Genomic DNA, 21835 nt, shown 5'->3' with positions numbered 1-21835 from the left:
TATGAATAAAATGATTCCAAGACCCTAAAACCATTGAAGAATTAAGCACATTATGTATTTAGACTCAATTCTAAAATCTTTTAGGTAAGCAAAAGCCTTTTGTAGTCCAGAAACTACTCTTGGTTAATAGGTACGTCTAAGGACTTATTAGGTAAACCTATCAATTTTGCCACGACATAAAAGGACTTCTTACTTATATCGTTGAGTTTCACCAAAACTAACATGTACTCACAATTATTTGTGTACCTTACCCCTTTAGGATCAATAAGTAACACCTCGCTAAGCGTAAAACTATTACTAGATTGATGTAAAGGTTATCCAAGTAAGTGTTATTTTGGCATGGCACCTTTTAACTCAATTTTTAAACTTTGGAACTTAAGGATCTTACTATGTTGGTTAGATTTTAAGTGAACTAAAATCCTTAATCATGCAACATAATCAATCCATAATCTCATGCATAATTAAGACATATTTAAAGCAATAAATAACTTAAAACATGCATAAGATAAATGTGATCTAGTATGGCCCGACTTCATCTTGAAGCTTCAACTTCAAAGTTCGTCTTGAAAATGGATTGGAAACTCCGTCTTGAATTTCACCATGGGAGGCGCCATTTTCTTCAAATAGGATAAGCTATAATTAAACTAATTACAAATATTTGATGGTACACATACCATATTTGAATTGAAAAAATAAACTTTGGTGGATTAGACCAATTACATTCAAATTAATGGTACGCAGACCATATTTTCTATCCTATTTGGGCCATACTAGTCACTTCATAACCTGTAAAACAGTACATATACAATATATACCATTCACCCATTCATTATCTTGAATGGCCCACATAGCTGGTTAGTAAAACACATTGTTATGCATCACATAAATATTTGCAGCAATTAATCAATGGCACCAATAATATACCAATTATTCAGTCCTTATTAATTCTAATCAAGTTGTTTTAACCTTAAAGGATTTGTAGACCTAATCAAGAGTTTATGACTAAAAATGCTCCCACTTAAACCAATAACTTTATATGCTTTACTAATTTTAAACATAAAAATGTATTTCTAGTCTAACCGGAAACATACAAGTTTAATTAAAATTTAAGCTCATATAAAATTATAATCGAATCCATTAATTTAATTTATTTTCAGTTGTATTAAACGAATTTAAATTAATTCAAGGTTTAATTTTAGTAAAATAATTAGTATAAATTAAAATTTATAATAATTATAATAATCAAAACTAAATCCCAAGAAAACAATTTAAATTATTAATTTTAAAATTAATTAAAATTATTTCCGAACTGAAAATCAAAAATTAAAACCAAAATGTGTCAATCGTCGCAAGACGAGGCACTTGGGCTTGCGCCCAAGCCCCATCGAGCCACGAGGCCGCATCGCCCCTCGACTGAGCGTTGCACAAGGCATGAGTAGCAGCAGCCAAGCGCAAACGCAGCAAGCCAAGCCACGCTTGCGCGCAGCCTGCTCGTCCGCATTGCATCGCAGCAGCTCGCTTGTTACCCACACGCGACTGCTCGCAGTTCCTTGACCATCGCCCATCGCATAGCACACACGGCCAGCACCTTTGTCTCGCGCGCGCACCATGCTATGTTTCTCGCTGCATTCGTACCGCACGGGCGACGAACTCCCTTGCTCGTCGTCGCGTGCCCGCACTATACAACACCCCTTACGGGTAACACGTAGCGTCCATTGCTTTGTGCGTGCAACATATATGAGCGTTTTTCATAAAAATTTAAATTTTTTAATTCAAAATTAATGACAAATTAATAAATCACAATTTTAGGGCGAAAAATCGAAAATTTATTAATCAATTAATTTCCGATTAACATGGATTCAAATCTAGGTCATAAGAAATTAAAATTTATCACAAATTAGTAATTTTATGGTGGTTTTTAATCATGGATACCTAATTAAATCATTAATTAATTATGAAAATCAAATCAATTCTAAATTATTCGAATTTCAACAAATTAATCATAATTACAAATTAGGTTGTATAATTAACAAGTCTAGGCATTCAAATTTGTTAAACATATACAGTAGGTCAATCAAAAATTCAAGATTTATCAACAAGAATCGCAAATATTCAATTTAACATCTTAAATTTACAAACTTTTGCGTTCGAAAAACTAAAACCTCCAAAAAGTCATAGTTAGGCTTTGAATTTGGGAATTATGGGTTCGGCCAAAAAATAGTTATTTTTGTCAAAATTTTAGAATGCCTTTTACACGCGGAATTGACACAAAAGTCACTCGATTTGGTTGAGTAACGAAGAAACTGCCGAAAAACTGCGTACATATAATTAAATAAACGCAATTTGCAATTAATTAACAATTACGAAAATTAATCACCCCTTTTTAATTCTTTGCAAATTTGTAAAATTTAACCATGTTTAAGCAATTATAGATCATGCAATTAATAAGGGGCTCGTGATACCACTGTTAGGTTATGATACATATGAACAACATAAATCATACGGAAAAACCTTGATGCCAGGAATCATATTAATTCCACATAATCATATAATTAGTCTAGGATGCATACACTTTATAGCGTGCCCTCCCTAGCTGCGCCCGAACCGAACAAGAACAAGTCTTTAGGACTCCAAATGTCGTCCCTCCGTAGAAAGTCCACAGCACGTCCGGATCCGCCTTAAGATTGACCAACTAGAATCGCCCTTAAGTTACTATTATTTTCGGCTAAATAAGGCAAGAGTTTTGACTGATTTTTTTGCTTAAAAATCCTAGCTTTGAATACTTGAAATCTCGTGTATAAATTTGTGACCCTAGGCACATATTTATAAAGTATAGAAAAGGATTTAGAATCCTATTAGAATACCAATTATTTTAATCAGAATCCCTTTAGGACTCTATTAAATAAATTTTATCTACTAGGATTAGGATTTAATCATAGAACGAATTCCAATAGCTTTAGGATTCGTATCGCACACAACCGCACACGAGCACGAGCACCGCACAGCCCGCGCAAGCCTCGCGGCCCACGCGAGCTGCACAGCTCGCAGCCCATTTGCTCGTAGCCCACATAGCTCGCGCACGCGCCATGCCTTGCTGGGCCTGGCCTTGCGCTGGGCCTGGCGAGGCTTTGGCGTGTGTGTTGGGCGCTTGGCTTGCTGGGCGCGGGCCTGGCTTCGTGCTGGGCCTTCGTCTAGCAAGTCTCGTCCGATGCTAATTCGTACGATGCGCTTCCGATTAAATTCCCGATTCCGGAATTCATTTCCGTTACGAACAATATTTAACATTTCCGATTCCGGAATTAATTTCCGTTTCGAACAAATATTTAATATTTCCGTTTCCGGAATTATTTTCCGATTCCGATAATATTTCCGTTTCTGACAATATTTCCATTTCCGGCAAAATTTCCGATTCTGGTAATATTTCCATTTCCGATAATATTTTCCGATACGTATCATGTTTCCGTTTTCGGCAACATCTACGACTTGGATAATATTTATATTTTCGATACGATTCATATTTCCGTTTCCGGCAATATCATCGTTTCCGGAGTATTCATTTACTTGCCTTTGACGATCTCAGCTCCCACTGAAACCAAGATCCGTCGATTCCGAATATCCATAGATGCAGTATTTAATGCCATTAAATACTTGATCCGTTTACGTACTATTTGTGTGACCCTACGGGTTCAGTCAAGAGTAAGATGTGGATTAATATCATTAATTCCACTTGAACTGAAGCAGCCTCTAGCTAGGCATTCAGCTCACTTGATCTCATTGAATTATTAACTTGTTAATTAATACTGAACCGCATTTATTAGACTTAACATTAAATGCATACTTGGACCAAGGGCATTATTTCCTTCAATCATTGCATAGGAATCATTTTTATGTATTTAATTAGAGTCTGACTAAGTTTTTATGATTTCCTTAAAGGTGAATTGATCCTATAAATCCATGGTAAAAATCAAAACAAGTTTTTACCTCTTTGGCCAGGATTCCAAAGCCTAGTAAAATTGAAAAGATGATTTTGTTTACTACAACATAAATTAACTTCTAGGTGTGTATGGATTCTCATCCTAGATTCTCAAAGAGTAATCGTCGATTACAAAGGTAAGTGAAACCTTCTATTATGAGGTATTGTTTTAGCAAATATTTATAAACGTTGGTAATGGATGGATTAAACATTGCATGGAAACAATAATATTACTATGATGAAGCCTCTAGCATAAGTCGTGAAGGCTTGAAAAAAACTAATTAACTTGACCATATGCTTTATTACTATGTACTTTACTTTTGAAGAATGATGTGTTGTTACTTTGGTACCTAATGTGTTTCCAATGCGTAAGTACGTACTTGAATTATTAATCCATGTTCGATTTTAATTCAATAAAGCGTTATTTGCGGACAAACGTTTTTATTATATTTTTAATACGAAATATGTGTTTTTATTGAAAATTTAATTTTTTAAGAATGTGTTTTTAATATGTGGGATCATTTATGAACTATGAAATCCAAACATGCATTTCTTATCAACTTCATCTATATTCTCTTATGTTCTAAACGTTTTATCTAGCACAAATGGATGTGTTGATACCCCCTGCCAAACTGGTTACAACGAAGCTTACTCGACCATCCTTACATTGTTGTACCCGTACTCGATCCCTTAAATGTGGAACGGGTTTTTTTTTTGGGTAATTGTTATTTTTTATTATTATTGTTTTTTATGGGTTCTTGTTACAATTTACGGAATCATAATGCATAATGTATAATCAGATTGCTATTGCCATATATGGCGATTGTTACTTCAAAAAAGTCATTCTTATCTTCATCAACCTTAGCGGAAAAACATATCAAATTCAGAAAAGGATCCAACTTCTGTTGTCGTTCAAGAACAAAACATCAACATAGCATCTACACTTTCTTCCAACTAGTACATTGTTGCAACTGAAACTAATTTATAAAATGTAGAGGCTTTAGGTCCTTTACGTCTTTACAAGTTATAATAATGTAGATCCTTTAGTCGATTAAACAGATGATTACTCTTTGGCATTTTACAAACAATTGGTGTGCATAAACCCATGTATTACAATAAAGATCAACAAGTTTTGTTGCCAAACCCACATTTAAAGCTAACCCAAATACGAATATTTGAGCATGAATATGCTTACGAGGTTGAATCGCTCTTTAAGCAATACAAGATTTGAGGATGGGAGGAGACAACGTGTATTTGAAAAATAACTTAGGTTTTTGATAAAGGGTAATTATTATTTTTATCCTTCAAGTCTTTTAGGCCATCATTTTGTTGGTTGTTGAAAATGTGATACCTACTTGATAATCCATTGAAATGGAACTGGTCTTATTATGTGTTGGAGTGTATGAAGTCTGAACATAAGGCATGAGGCAACAAGGCAGGAGTTAAAGGTGGTGCTTTGGTACTCATGGTAAGTTGGTTATGGCTTTCGTACGAATTATTGTATTCATTATCATCAAACCCAGTTGCTGGTTATGGCTTCCATATCCTTTAGGTCTTTACATGTTTTAATAATGTGCATAGGTTTTGTTGAACAATAATGGCAAAAAAAAAAAATTTGAACAACGATGGCATAAAAAGAAAAGAGAAGAAGGGAGATGAAGGACGATAAAATGTCAATGACTAATTCAGTTGGCGCTAAACAAGAGAAGCGAAATCATCCGAAAAGAATCCCTCCCAGTTTTGTAAAAGGGCACAATTTGCCGAACCCACCAATTTCCCCTCTAATTTAGTGTATCGCTATTCGACGTCCTCGTTCGCTAAAAACGCCCGCGTATTTTACATGAAAGGACATTCGTGCCCTTATATAATCTACCACAATCTCCACCACCAGCTCACCGCTACCGTCTCCACCACCACCATCTTCACCACCCGTTCTTTAGAATTAATTTTAAAAAATCATGATATAATCTGAAAAAAAATATGTTAAAATCTGTTAAAATAATCTGAAAAAAAGTTAGAAATATAATTAATGAAAAATTAATTGTTTATTTATTTATTAAAATGTTTAAATAAAAAATTTTAAATTTTTTTTTATTTATTCATCAACATTTAATTAAATAACACTACAAAATAATTTCAATTATTTAAACAAAAAAACAATTTTAAATATATATTCACAAAATTAGAAAAATCAACACATATTTACCTGTAATACGAAATATATTTTTTTGCTAAATTTTTTTTTTTTTTAAATTAGGAATGGGAGGTTAAATCATTTTTTTTTAAAATACAAACTGCCGCCCAGATTAGGTAGATGGTTCCATGGTCGTGCCGCCATGGAAAAGCAGTGCCGACCATGGTTCAACCACCAAAGATCCGCGGCTCAACCATGGTCGCCTCTGCTTTTCCAAGGCGGCACGACCATGGAACCATCTACCAAATCCGGGCGGCACTGCCATTTCAAAAAATAAAAAAAATGCAGAATGCTTACCATTCGAAGCCGCGGCACAGGCGGAGGTAGGGACGCGGGAGAATTGCCGACCTCTTTGGCGGCATCTCCGGCTACCTCTTCGTCGTTCCTCTGCGTCGTGTCTTTGTCGTTATTCTTCTTCAACTCCCCTGTTCTTTCCGCGACAGAGGAACCGGTAGGCGGGTGGAGCGCCAGCGGAAGCGGCGCAGCGGTGGCAGAGGAGCAGCCACATGGAAGATGAAGGTGTTTGGGTGCAGAGGCAGGGGCGGCTGCGACGGTGAAGGAGTATGGGTTCAGAGGCGGGGGCGCAGCGGCGGTTTCTCCTCCTCCTCGACACCTGCAAATTTTTACGGTGGTTTAGGTGTGGTGCAGTGGTGGTTGACGGCAGGTTAAGGGTGGTGGTTTTCTAATCTGAAGGTGTTGACGGCAGGTAAAGGGTTGAGGTGAGACGGGAAGGGGGAAGGGAAAGGGGGGTTAAATTTTGTAAGGGCAGTGATGTACTTTCACGGTTAAAATGAGAGCGTTTTTAGCGGAATAGGACGTCGAATAAAAACCCCCTAATTTATGAGTGGAATTGATGACGTGTCAAAACAGTGTTGGTGGCTTACAATATGCTTTGTACACCTAGTGTACTTCTAGTCTTTTCCGATGAGTTTTAAACCACGAGTAAAATAATAATTATCCATTAAATAATTGTCAAGATTCAAGAATAACAATTTAATACGCCACAGGAGTACCACATATACAACTAATTTTTGTTAGTTACTTTCGTGAATACAAAGTTGAACTACTTTTTAAAATTGAAGTAATTATCAACGGACAAAATCATACAGAGTAATTTTTAAACTAGCGTAACTGCGTAAGCATCATTGTGAAATAAGTTTCCAAATATCTACCTTAATCAATATTTTCTTCCACGTTAATTAATGCCAAAATGGTTCCCTTGCCTTGTGGTGCATCTCATCTTTGATAAACCTTCCGTGTATACTCTCTGTTTATTCATATGAACAACTTCCTGTCCTACACGTGGATTTGGTGTCAATCGACACTAAATCAACGAATTGTTGGAATCTTTAAGATCTTGGATTTTCCTTAATTTCCATTTTTCTTGAAAAACAATTACAAAAAGAAATTAAAAATCACAGGAAGATACAAAATCTAATAAAATAAAGAAAAATAATTCTTCCTTATCCGTATAATTTACTCAATCAAATCCACCATTCCGATTCTGACTGTGTTCTACATCAGCTTCTATAGAAAAAGTGCATACAATGTTATCTTCTTCACAATTTTCAATACAACTTATATTATTATATATTCTCGCCCATATGAATTGCTTACCCTTTTCAATTTCTGTAGCTGATTTTAATTTCTTCCCAGATTAAAATTTTCTTGCTGTTCATTTCTTCAAATTTGATTCTGGGGCTCTTGCAGAAGACATTTTTACTTTGGGTTCTGGTCAATTTTGGAGGTTTGCCACTTAATTTTTCTTTATATTTTGTGCTACTTTCTGGGTTTATTACTTGTAATTTAGTCGCAATTTCATTGATTAGGGTAAAGAAAATCCTCTAATTAGGATATTTTAATAATTTCTGAGCTGATTTTATCCTAATTTGCAATACCCTTGTGGAAAGTTTTGAATTTATTTTTGCTGGGAATTGGGTTTTGGAGTTTGGAATTTTGGGTTGATATTGCCCAGATCATAATTGTTGGAGGTTGTTGAATTGCGCATACCATCTTGTAACTTGTTGGGTTTAGCTTAAGGCTTGATTGTAGCCATGGATGATATAAGTAATGAAGCAACTATTGATTTATTCTCCATTGGACCTAGTTCAATTGTTGGTAGGACAATTGCCTTTAGAATACTATTCTGCAAGTCAATGTCTCATTTTGGGTACCAATTAGTTCGAACTATAATGGAGCTCATGGGTAGGTTTAAAGGTTATGTTGGACCGGTATTTTCGTGGTTTCATCCCCGGAATCCTCAGGGGATATTGGCAATGGTGACCATTATAGCTTTTGTGTTGAAACGATATACGAATGTGAAGAGGACGGCGGAGATAGCTTATAGGAGGAAGTTTTGGCGGAATATGATGAGAACCGCGCTTAATTATGAGGAATGGTCGCATGCTGCGAAAATGTTGGAGAAAGAAGCCTCGAAATTGAATGAAGCGGAGTTCTACGATGAGGAGCTTGTGAGGAACAAGCTCCAAGAGTTGAGGCACCGTCGTCAAGAAGGGTCATTGAGAGATATTATCTTTTGCATGAGGGCTGATCTTATGAGGAATCTCGGTAATATGTGTAACCCCGAGCTTCATAAAGGGAGGCTTCAAGTCCCCAAACTTATAAAGGAGTACATTGATGAAGTCACTTTACAATTGAAAGTGGTTTGTGAGTCAGATTCAGAAGAGCTGATTTTGGAAGAGAAGCTCGCATTCATGCATGAGACAAGGCATGCTTTTGGTAGGACAGCATTGCTTTTAAGCGGTGGTGCCTCTCTTGGTTCCTTCCATGTCGGTGTTGTGAAAACGTTGGTGGATCATAAACTCTTGCCTCGTATAATTGCTGGCTCTAGTGTAGGATCTATCATGTGCTCTGTAGTTGCTACTAGGTCTTGGCCTGAGCTTCAGAGTTTCTTTGAGGATTCATGGCATTCTCTTAAGTTTTTTGACCAAATAGGGGGTGTTTTTACAATTGTTAAAAGGGTTATGACACAAGGAGCCGTTCATGAGATTAGGCAGCTTCAAATGTTGTTGAGGAATATCACAAGTAATATGACTTTCCAAGAGGCCTACGACATGACTGGGAGGATTCTTGGTATAACAGTATGCTCGCCTAGGAAACATGAGCCTCCCCGTTGCCTAAATTACTTGACCTCGCCTCATGTTGTTATATGGAGTGCTGTGACAGCTTCTTGTGCATTTCCTGGCCTTTTTGAGGCTCAAGAACTGATGGCTAAAGATAGGTTTGGTGAACTTGTACCTTATCATCCTCCTTTTCATCTTGGGCCTGAGGAAGGTACAACCCCATCTCGCCGATGGAGGGATGGTAGCTTGGAGAGTGATTTACCCATGATGCATTTGAAGGAGCTTTTTAATGTTAATCACTTTATTGTTAGTCAAGCAAACCCTCATATTTCACCTTTGTTGAGGTTGAAAGAATTCGTAAGAGCTTGTGGAGGCAACTTTGCTGCCAAGGTATTGTATTCTCAACGTACACACTTATTTGATTGATGACTTTTATTCTTTTGCGCTTTAATTGACAATCCTGCATTAATGTTTTGTTTGTAATTCTCAAAATCAGTTAACTGTAAAAGATTACTTTCCATCAAATTCCTTTGCTGGTAGAACTGGTATTGTACTGAAATCACAATTTTTCTTGTTTACAATATGATATTTGTCTATGGTAATTGCACTAGTGATTTGTAAATACTTGTTGCCCACAAACAGTGGCGGACCTAGGATATTATATCAGGGGTGGCACAAATTATATATTAAGTAGTAGTTGTTGAAATATAAAATGACAATGTCACAAATTTAGGTATTGAAAATGGGTAACACGTAGGGATTTTTTTTTCAATGTCAAAATTGTGTTAATTGATTGCATGAAACTTCAAATTGGTTAAGATTTTTTTTTTATCAATATACGTAGTATATGACTAAAAGTGTAAAAAAATGTACAAAACTGAATGTGACTATTATTAGGATAGAGCAGTATTTGATGGAATTGAATTTATTTTGTTCTCAATAAAGTATTTTTTTTAATAGTGTACGTTGTCCAATTAAATAAAAAGGTGGGAAAAAAAAGGCAAAAAATGCTTCCATGGGTGTAGAATAAATAAAAAAAAGCTAAAGCTAGAGACAACCAATGGATTTATTAGAAGAATACAACGAATTAAAAGAAAAGGAATAAAAAAAAGCTGAAAATTAACAAAATTAATGGTCGTGGTCTTTTTCTTTCTTTTTTATTTTTTCACTTTTAATAGTATAGTCCAATTAAATATAAATATGGAAAAATAAAAGCAGAAAATATTTCGATTCGTGTAGAATTAATATAAAAAATCTGAAAAGATATCCAGTGAATTTATTAACGAAATAAATAAGAAAAGGGACGAAAACAAATAAGATGAAAATAAACCAATGTTATTATTAGCCCTTGAAAGTTGAAACTGCGACTCCTGAGCGACAAATCTCAAGGACACTAACCTCACTAACCCCTGCACCAAAAAACGTTTCATGTGAAGTTGTTCACATCTAAGTATAAATCTTATTTTTGTACATTTCCAGTTATTTTTTTCTCTCCCCCCACCCCCCCGGGGTGGCACGTGCCCCCCTTGGCCCCAACGTGGGTCCGCCAATGCCCACAAACACATATATGCCTCCTGCTAGCATTGTCATCTATTAACCAATGAAATTATCCAGCCTACACCTATTTTCTTGAGATAATTGTTTCATTTAGTCCCTTTACTTATGCAAGTAGGACTAGAAAAACAATCAAGTTGTTCACAAGATCATAGAGCTTGACTTAAAAAGGTGATGAAGTAATTAGCAAGATTTGAATTGTATCCTTCTGATGCTGGGCTCGGTTGAAGTTGTTTAGTAAAATTTTTGTAACATTGACATTAATTATAGATTATCTAGATTAGGCTAGTCATTATGTAGATCATGACATTCATGACCATCTTTGAATTGCTTCAGCTACTAACTACTAACTAGGAAGGTGTTGTACTGGTGTAGTGACTATAATCAATACACTGACAAGTATGTAGATGTGACTGTTTGGGATCCTTCTTGTAACATTTTCCCTTTATTATTCGGTAACTTGTCTGTTAACTTCCAATCAACTTCTAGACTCGATGATTGATCGATCTTGGTAAAATCACTTATTCTTTAGGTTGATACCATGAAAATTGTTGTGATTAGCCACTGTGACTTATTCGTTCAATGGTACCGAGTACGCAGTACGCTTCAATACGCTGTACGAGTACGGGTACGCAATGCGTTACCTAATTATGTTAAACTAGTCCAAAGTGTTCCACAACAACACGTAATACTGGTGTACTCAGTACGTAGTACGCAGGGTAAATGAGCGTATTAGGTAAAACTGGTGGTTATCAAACTACCAGGAATTTGTTAACAGCCAAAAGGGATTAATGGAATATGGTGGCTTTTAAACAGTTGGATCAACTATGTTCTATTTTCACCGTGTGGGGGATTGTTTCTTAAAAAAGCAATTGCTGCACTGGATAAAATGAGAGTTGTGTTTATCGGAGTTGGCGAGGAGTTATCAATAAGTCTTGCAAGTAATGAGGTTAACATTATTTTTTGTTGATTGGGAGGAAATAAAATCTAGTTCAGGGTACATTTCTTTTTTTTGGGGTGAGAATAAGAATTTTAACAAAAGGAGAACGGTGATGAAACATATGGTGTGTAAATAAGATCAGAATAAATTTGTTTTCTCATTAAAATTTAAATTAGTACTTACCTGATTGAAGCTAGCTTCTGCTGGCCTGCTGGAACATATAGATTGATGCATTTGTTCGATTGGGATTTTCAAGAATGCCACTTTCTTTTTTTTCCTTGTGTGCTCGCATTTGTATAAGCTTAGTAACGAGGAACTAATATTGGCTTTTGTCGTAATTTGAAGCTTGCTCATTTGGCTGAGATGGAAGTGAAACACAGATGCAACCAGATATTGGAACTAGGTTTTCCCATGGGAGGGATTGCTAAATTGTTTGCTCAGGCTTGGGAGGGTGATGTCACAGTGGTGATGCCTGCCACGCTTGCTCAGGTAATTTCTGACATAAATGATAAATCTCGAGTTTGTTTGATGTTTTCTCTTTCAAGTTTGTGGGTGGTTTTTTTTTAAGGAAGTTTGTGATATTATGAATTTCTTTATACCACTAAAAATTTAGTTGTTTTCTTTTCCTGTTCCTTCATCCAAAAGTTTGGTATTTTGAGCTCAAAAATTTTTCTTTCAATGATCTAATGTTCTTTTGTTACATCAGATCAATTTTACAGTAGAAGCTACAGCAATTTTATTGTTCAATTTACCTGACAAGATCACTTTTTGGCCTTGGCCATGAATCTGGGGTATTTGGTTTTTGTCTGCCGTATTTTTTCAAGAAATGACATTTTTAACCCGTTACAATTATGGATTAGTTGATTGTTGACTCCAGAATGTTTTTTCTCTTGTATTTAATGGCCTCAATATTCAACTTTGTACCATAACTTCATCCTACTTTTTCTCTAATACTTTTTCTGTCTTTGTCCTTTGAATTGTTTACTAGAATATTTTGGGGGTAATCTTATCTACCAAGAAACTGTGGTATCTTAACCATGTTAATGGATCTATTCCAACGGAAAGAGCTTGTTTATTCCCGTGTTTTCCTCCTAATACAACAAATAAAGCATTTAGTTAATTTGGTGTTAACTGTTTTTATCTTTTTTCTCTTGTTTGCAGTACTCAAAAATTATCCAGAACCCATCATATGGTGAACTCCAAAAGGCAGCAAACCAGGGGAGAAGATGCACTTGGGAGAAGCTTTCTGCCATCAAAGCCAATTGTGCCATTGAACTTGCTTTAGACGAATGTGTTGCAGTTCTCAACCACATGCGTAGATTGAGGCGGAGCGCTCAGCGAGCAGCTGCTGCAGTTGCTTCTCAGACCCACACTCCAAATCTTTCCAACACTGTTAGATTCAATGCTTCAAAAAGAATACCATCGTGGAATTGTATTGCTCGAGAGAATTCAACTGGATCTCTCGACGAAGAAGTACTCGCTGAAGTTGCATCCTTTCAACAAGCGGGTGGATCTTCTTCAAGCCGCCATCATAGAACGTTCCGGAACATACATGATAGCAGTGACAGCGAGTCTGAGAACATAGATCTCAACACATGGACAAGATCTGGTGGACCCCTCATGAGGACTGCCTCTGCTAACATGTTCATTGACTTTGTTCAGAGTTTGGACATGGACGCTGAAACAAAGCAAAGTCTGACAGGACATCTGAACTCTGCTGTAATGCAAACAGTGTCCAGGGAATCTAGGGGAGCCGCACTAGACAGGAACTCTGAGAACGCAGATCATGAGTTGCGAGATTCTGGAAGCCGAGCAGGGCTGAGCGGATCTAGTAGTATTACTGTTACCGAAGGAGATCTTTTGCAGCCAGAGAGAATCCATAACGGGATAGTGTTCAATGTTGTTAAAAAGGAAGACCTCACGGTGTCAGGTCGGAGTAACGATTCTGAGAGCTATACAAGCTTGCCTAGCCCAGCTGATGAGTGTGTGCAAATTGAATGTCCTGAAAGGGAAACTGATGGAAGCTCAGACTCTGAACACGATGATGATGATGAAAGAATATCGAGGAAACTTGATTCTTATACTATGCCAGAAGAAAATGGAGACAGTGCCTCTACTTCAGAAGAATCGTCGAGAATTGAGGTTTAAGGTTCATATTGTTAATACTTGGTATTTATTATTGCTTGGAAACCAAGATTCATCAAGAAACAACTTCAAGCCGCTTTTAGGAGTTGAAGTTGCCAGCCACGCATGGTGTGATCAGTATTAAGTAGTTTGAGACACATACTAGTATGAGCGCTCAAGAAGAGGTAAACTTAGATGACATATATAGTATACCATTATCATTTGCCATGTTCTTGTTGTGGTGTAAATAACTAGATATGATATCTATTGTTGTATGCTATGAGCAAGTTAGCAATCCCGTGACTCCGTGAGGCCATATCCCTTGCTCTTTTGTTGCTTTATCAAGTTTATCCGGGCAAATTTGTACAGGTGACAATGGAAAAACCTAAATTGCAGATGAAGGATGATGCAGTTTGAAGTTTGAAGTTGGTTATGACCTCAATTTGTATGGTTGTATACTTGTAGCTACATTTGTTGATCTTTTTTTTTTTCTGAGGGGTTGCTGATTCTAGTCTAGGAGATATGTACTGCATTTATCTTTATGTTATATCAATTCTTTTTCGGACTTTGAAGTTATTTCAGTCGTTTAGTTTGAGATTTCAGAAACTCCAAAATTCAAAAAATTGAAATTGCATCATACATAACGTGCTTAGTACAGAAATATGTAACAGACTTGGAGGAGCATGAATAATGTGCGTGTTACTACTGCTATGCTTTGATTTTGCTTCCGTGATGAAGTTGCAGTCTAGCCGCCTCAACTATGCAGAGAATACAGAAACCTCGATACTGAGAGTCAGAGAACGAGAGCACTGTGTGGTGCCCGTGCCCGTGCCCTGCTAGGATTTTACGGGTTTATGAGAACATCATATAAACGATAAATTTCTTTTATGACAACTCATCTTTGCGGATTTATATAGATGTGTGATATTCATTCAAATACATTCATAATGTTTAGTGTAGTACGGAGGAGTGAGTACATAATTGATGTCGTTCTCATTCATGATAATCGGACATCAATAAAATCATGCAGACTCTGACCACATGGGTTCAATTCCATAATTTACTAGTGAGCCTTGAAATTAATCGGGTACTACTTGTTAGCTAAATAAGTAATTGGAACGACTTAACTGGATATTGCGTAATACGAACTGAAACAATTGTCGTGCCGTGGCCGGACCACTGCTCTAAAAGACAATTCCGCGCTACCTCCGATGCAGTAGAACGCTTGCGGTTGCCCTCCAGGGTTTACACGACACCGAGAATTATGTGCACTCACAATCCCCGATTGGAGACCAGAATATTTGCCCAGAAAGAGAGGAATTTGAGAGAGAGATGTGATTGTAAGTTTCTGTATATTTTTGTGGAAATGAACGATGAATTTATAGTGAGGCTTTTGGGAAGCTGTAACAGCAAAAAACGGCTAGTGGAGAAGTTACGGGAGTAATGGGGAACTGCAACAGTCATAAAACGGCTAGTGGGGAGTAATGACGTGATTAATGGAGCAGTTTCCAAAGTTAGTGGGTTGATTAAGTCTTCTGACTTAATCAAACCGCCCTTGACCAAAAAGAATAACCCGGCCCACAAAACCCACCCCACGCCCGCGAACCGCATTCGCCAAGTACCAAGGCCCAAGGCCCACGGCCCTCGCCCGAGCCCGGCCCGGCGCGCGTGTGTGTGTTGTGACCACCCATGCCACTCACATGCTTTCTTAAACAAATGTTTCCCTCAAACCCCCAAATATAAACATTGAATATGGTTTGTGTTTTTCCCATGTGGGACTTTTCATATTCCCACATTTTCCCACTCATTTTCTTTTGTTTTCTCACTAGGATTTCCAACAATCCCCCACAGGTCCGAAGATGAGAAGAAAAAGAAAGAAGTAAAAGAATTGAATTTCTGGGCAAAACAAACAATTGAATAGGTGTCAATGTCTTGCGACTTGAATTGACACTTAGTGACATTCAAGCTAGAATCTCTTTCCTACCAAGTGACTTTCGTATTGAACTTAATAGGGGGTTAGAAACTCATTACTCAAAGCACACAATTGAACATGTATGATATTCTGAATCTCCGCCAATAAAAGTGACGCATTATACTGGCCATACGTCCATAACCTGGATGCTCATAGGTGCTCTAGAGAATAGCCCATGCAATTCTCATAGGAAGCGGCCTCACTTCCACACCTAAGTAGGTGAATCCCATCAAGTGTGAGCTACATCACACCACCAAAAATATGGATATGGGTTCATTAAGAGCCGTATGCTCAACCTCGTTCAATAATAGCAAGCACATCATAAACATCTAAGGGATGGACAGAAAATAAAATTTGTGCTTCTGAATTATTACATAATGTTCCCCTTTGAACTCATGGTGAGTAGGAGTTCATTACCTTACAATTCATCCAATGGGCCTCAAGCCTATCCCCTCCGACGTTTCCAAAACTAGTTTCTTACATAGGCCTTTCGTTAACGGATCCGCGATGTTTTTTTCGGACTTGACATAGTCCAGTGATATCACTCCACTTGACAGCAATTCTTTGACAGCCTTGTGCCTCAAACGAATGTGTCTTTTCTTTCCATTGTAGGCTTGGTTGTTTGCCACGGCAATAGCAGATTGAGAATCACAATGAAGTGCAACTGAAGGAGCTGGCTTCCCCCACAGTGGAATGTCTGCAAGCACGTTCCTCAACCATTCTGCCTCATGACCTGCCAATTCAAGAGCAATAAACTCAGATTCCATAGTAGACATAGCAGTACAAGATTGCTTACAGGATTTCCAAGAGACAGCTCCACCCCCTAGGGTGAAGACATAACCACTAGTGGAGTTGACTTCATCATTTCCAGATACCCAGTTGGCATCACAATAACCCTCCAATGCTCCTGGAAATTTGGAGTAGTGCAATCCCCAATCCATGGTACCCCTTAGGTACCTAAGCAATCGCCTTAACGCACCCCAATGCTCATTGCTTGGGTTATGGGTGTACCTGCTCAATCTACTTACAGAATAGGCAATGTCAGGTCTAGTATAGTTCATGAGAAACATAACACTACCAATAATTTTAGCATACTCAGATTGACAAACAGGATCACCTTTGTTTTTCTTTAAATGAATGCTTATATCATAAGGGGTCTTGATTGGATCGACATAAAATGAATCAAACTTTTTAAGAAGCTTTTCAACATAGTGAGCTTGGCTGAGACAAATGCCATTTGGAGTTCTAATAATTTTCACTCCCAAAATCACATCTGCCTCACCCATATCTTTCATTTCAAATTTTGAACTCAAGAATTCTTTTGTTTCATTCACTCGATCCAAATCAGTACCAAAAATTAGCATGTCATCCACATAAAGACAAATAATCACACAACCAGAAGAATCGTGTTTATAATAAACGCAAGAATCACCTTCATTTACATGATAGCCATTACTAGTCATCGTCTTGTCAAACTTGTCATGCCATTGCTTAGGCGCTTGCTTAAGCCCATACAATGACTTGACCAGTTTACAAACTTTGTTTTCTTGACCTGGAACAACAAAACCTTCAGGTTGAACCATATAAATCTCTTCATCTAAATCACCATTTAAAAATGCAGTTTTCACATCCATTTGATGCACAACAAGATCATGAATGCATGCAAGAGCAATTAAGGTTCTAATGGTTGCAATCTTAGTTACAGGAGAGTATGTATCAAAATAATCAATGCCATGTTTTTGAGTAAAACCCCTTACCACAATCCTGGCCTTATATTTATCAATGGACCCACATGATTTCAACTTTTTTCTAAAAATCCACTTACAGGTGATGGGTTTACAACCTCTAGGCAGATCAACCAATTCCCAAGTATTATTACTTAGGATTGACTGAAGTTCGCTATCAATGGCCTCTTTCCAGAAAACTGCATCAACCGACCTCATTGCCTCTTCATAGGTTCTAGGGTCGTCTTCTAGGATAAATACATACACAAAATCATCAGTAATCAAGAAAGGTTCAGTTAGGAAAGCAGTAACAAAATCATCACCATAACTTGTTTCCTTTCTTGCCCTTTTGCTTCTCCTTGGTTCTAAATCAGACTCATTATTAGTAGTGGAACAAGGAGCAATGGGTAAAGCATTAGAGGTGCTAGAGGATGGTACATCATTACTAATGCAAGAGATCTTTAAAGGAAAAGTGTTTTCAAAAAACTCAGCATCTCTTGCTTCAATAATGTTACCACTTGCATAAGAGTTGTTAGCACCTTTAACTAAAAAACGATAAGCAGAACTTTGATAAGCATAACCAATAAAGATAGAATCAACCGTTTTGGGACCAATCTTGTCTCTTTTGAAACTAGGTAAGGCAACCTTTGCTAAGCACCCCCACACTTTCAAGTATTTCAGGCTTGGTGCTCGACCCTTCCATAGCTCATATGGGGTCTTGTCCAGCTTCTTGTGAGGCACCCTGTTCAAAACATGACAAGCAGAAAGAATAGCTTCCCCCCACATATTATCAGGAAGCCCAGAACTAATAAGCATTGAATTCATCATATTTTTTAAAGTTCTATTTTTCCTTTCAGCAATCCCGTTTTGTTCGGGTGTGTAAGGAGCTGATGTTTCGTGAACTATACCATTCTGTTCACAAAACGCCTTAAGAGTGTTAGGGTCATACTCACCCCCCCTATCACTCCTAAGTCTCTTGATTTTCCTGTCTAGCTGGTTTTCAACTTCAGCCTTGTACTTGAGGAACATCTCCTCAGCCTCATCCTTAGACCTGAGAAGATAAACCATGGTGAATCTAGAGCAGTCATCAACAAAAGTAATGTAGTATCTTTTACCGCCCCTGCTTTCATAGTTTTTAAAATCCCCCAAGTCACTATGAACAAGTTCTAGTACTTCTGTCTGTCTATCTATTGATTTAAAGGGTTTCTTTGCAAATTTTGCTTCAACACAAACTTCACATTTTGCAAAATCAGTTTTAGAAAAGCTTGGAATCATGTTCATTTGTTTGAGTCTTTTAATTGAAGCAATATTAACATGACCCAATCTAGCATGCCATAAATCAATAGACTCAGCAATATAAGCAGAAGGAGTACTAGCTTTCTTATTCATAATTTCAATGGAAACATCAAGAGTAAACAACCCCCCATTACAAAAACCCTTTCCCACAAATTCCCCATTGTGAGTAATAACTAGCCTATCAGAATCAAAGGACAACTTCAAACCAGCTTTCATAAATAAACTACCGGAAATTAAATTCCTACGCATTTCTGGGACATGCAAAACATTAGTTAAAGTGAGTGGTTTTCCAGAAGTGAGAGTGAGAACGATCTTCCCTTTGCCTTGAACAGTTTCAGAAGCAGAGTTACCCATGAATACATTTTCACCATCAGTCTTCTCGTAGGAAGTGAACATTTCTTTGTTGGTGCAAATGTGCCTGGTTGCTCCTGTATCAACTATCCACTCAGCAACATCACCTGCCAGATTAGCTTCTGAAACAACAGCAATGAAATTGTTAGGATCAGCAACTGCTTCAACAAGGTGAGCTTGATTCTGATCTGGCTTCTTCTTGACCCTGCAATCCCTGGACTTGTGACCAGCCTTCCCACATTCAAAACAGTTACCCTTAAACTTATACTTCTGAATTTTCCCTTGAGGCTTGAACTGACTGCCCTTCCCCTTAAACTTATCAGAATAGAAATTGCCCCTAGGTTCAACCAGATTAGCTTTAGCAGACCCAGAAAATACAAATTGACCCTTATCCTTAATACGGTTCTCCTCCTCAATTTTTAGGTGACCTACGAGTTCCTCTAGGGTAAGGTCTTTCTTCTTATGCATTAACTGGTTTCTAAAGTCTTTCCATGAGGGTGGCAGTTTCTCAATTAAAACAATAGCAAGAGTTATATCACATATACTCAAACCCTCGGCAGCCATAGCAATACAGATATTCTCATATGCATGAATCTGATCAATAATAGGTTTATCATCTTCAACTTGAAAACCTAACCATTTACTAACACAATAACGTTTCGTACCGGCATCATCAGTTCCATACTTTTTCTCTAAACCATCCCAAATATCCCTAGCATGATTATAGCCCATGTAAATGTCAAGCAAAACATTCGACATATGATGCAATAGCATTCCCTTACAGGTTCTATCATCCTTAGCAAACTTAACCTCAAAATCATGCAATTCATCATCATTAACAGGTTTCACAACATCAGAAATAACATACGCAACATCAATTTGCTCCAAATAAAATCTCATCCTAACAGCCCAACGTTTATAGTTTTTCCCATCAAGAGGTTCCAATTTCGACATATCAGGAATAAGAAATTTCGACATATTCATAGCCATAACAGAATAATTGTCTTTTAGATTGTTAGCTAAATAAGTAATTGGAACGACTTAACTGGATATTGCGTAATACGAACTGAAACAATTGTCGTGCCGTGGCCGGACCACTGCTCTAAAAGACAATTCCGCGCTACCTCCGATGCAGTAGAACGCTTGCGGTTGCCCTCCAGGGTTTACACGACACCGAGAATTATGTGCACTCACAATCCCCGATTGGAGACCAGAATATTTGCCCAGAAAGAGAGGAATTTGAGAGAGAGATGTGATTGTAAGTTTCTGTATATTTTTGTGGAAATGAACGATGAATTTATAGTGAGGCATTTGGGAAGCTGTAACAGCAAAAAACGGCTAGTGGAGAAGTTACGGGAGTAATGGGGAACTGCAACAGTCATAAAACGGCTAGTGGGGAGTAATGACGTGATTAATGGAGCAGTTTCCAAAGTTAGTGGGTTGATTAAGTCTTTGACTTAATCAAACCGCCCTTGACCAAAAAGAATAACCCGGCCCACAAAACCCACCCCACGCCCGCGAACCGCATTCGCCAAGTACCAAGTACCAAGTACCAAGTACCAAGGCCCAAGGCCCAAGGCCCAAGGCCCAAGGCCCACGGCCCTCGCCCGAGCCCGGCCCGGCGCGCGCGCGCGTGTGTGTGTTGTGACCACCCATGCCACTCACATGCTTTCTTAAACAAATGTTTCCCTCAAACCCCCAAATATAAACATTGAATATGGTTTGTGTTTTTCCCATGTGGGACTTTTCATATTCCCACATTTTCCCACTCATTTTCTTTTGTTTTCTCACTAGGATTTCCAACACTACTTTGCCGGGAATAATAGTAGGTCATGAAGTGCATTCTGTTTGTTATACATTTTAAACTAGCTTTGTACACAGCGTTTAAAACATCAATAGAAATCTATTTTATTGAAATGAAAAAGAATTTTTATGGTAACTCAAAAATTCCAATAAGAAACACACCTGGAACAACACATAAAACAATGATATTAGTTTAAAACGTCAAAGATAAAATAAAGATAAATTTGTCAGACATTACCTTATAAAATTGAATTTTTGTGAAAAACTACCTTATAAAAAGAACGGTTTTTTCATTAAATGCCCCTGAGGTTTAACGAAATGCACCAAATACACCCGCGTGTTTCGAATTACATAATATACCCCTATTTAAACTTAGAGTGCACCAAATACCCTTGGATTTAACGGCCGTTAGTGTTCCGTTAGCGTTAATTTACGTTTATGCCCTTATTCACCCAATATTATACAATTTGACTTTTAAAAAAAAATCTCATTTCTTCTCTCTCATCTCATCTAATCTCCTCTGTTGTTTCTTACCCATCTTCGATCTCACCCCCAATTCATCAATAACCATTCATTCACCTCAAATTACCCAGAAATGCAAGCCTCTTCTTCCGGTTATTTGGTGGTGCAGGTGGGAAGTCCGGCGGGAAGTCCGGCGGTGAAGAGCTCTGCTGATTCGAAAGAGGTAATTGAAACTGAAACAATGTGCTCGAGCTTTAAAATTGAGGCTTTGAATTGAAGATGGGTTAGGGCATTGAAATAAGGACATTGAAATTGAGGCTCTGAAACTGAAACAAGGGTTTTTTCGAGTCGTTAATTGA

The 21835-nt window shown here is 37.6% G+C and overlaps 1 protein-coding gene across 1 annotated transcript; it reads left to right on the top strand.

Annotated features, from left to right (window-relative positions):
• Positions 1-7364: 7364 nt before the first annotated feature.
• On the top strand, positions 7365-14444 carry LOC110804699 (triacylglycerol lipase SDP1). The gene is made up of 3 exons (XM_022010313.2): positions 7365-9640; positions 12090-12233; positions 12906-14444. Exons 1-3 carry the CDS (start codon positions 8222-8224, stop codon positions 13890-13892), a joined length of 2550 nt encoding a protein of 849 aa, XP_021866005.1. The 5' UTR covers positions 7365-8221; the 3' UTR covers positions 13893-14444.
• Positions 14445-21835: the final 7391 nt, after the last annotated feature.

This window comes from Spinacia oleracea, chromosome 1, assembly GCF_020520425.1.
Source record: "Spinacia oleracea cultivar Varoflay chromosome 1, BTI_SOV_V1, whole genome shotgun sequence".
Classification (NCBI taxonomy): domain Eukaryota; kingdom Viridiplantae; phylum Streptophyta; class Magnoliopsida; order Caryophyllales; family Amaranthaceae; genus Spinacia; species Spinacia oleracea.
Note: the sequence above shows the minus strand (reverse complement) of the source record. Positions and strands in the feature narration are given on the sequence as shown.

What these genes read in the sequence shown, in the direction of transcription:
- LOC110804699 (XM_022010313.2), top strand. Translation starts at nt 8,222, where the DNA reads ATGGATGATATAAGTAATGAAGCAACTATTGATTTATTCTCCATTGGA. An exon ending in GAGGCAACTTTGCTGCCAAG is followed by an intron (nt 9,641 to 12,089) that starts GTATTGTATTCT and finishes CGTAATTTGAAG; the next exon opens with CTTGCTCATTTGGCTGAGAT. An exon ending in TGCCTGCCACGCTTGCTCAG is followed by an intron (nt 12,234 to 12,905) that starts GTAATTTCTGAC and finishes TCTTGTTTGCAG; the next exon opens with TACTCAAAAATTATCCAGAA.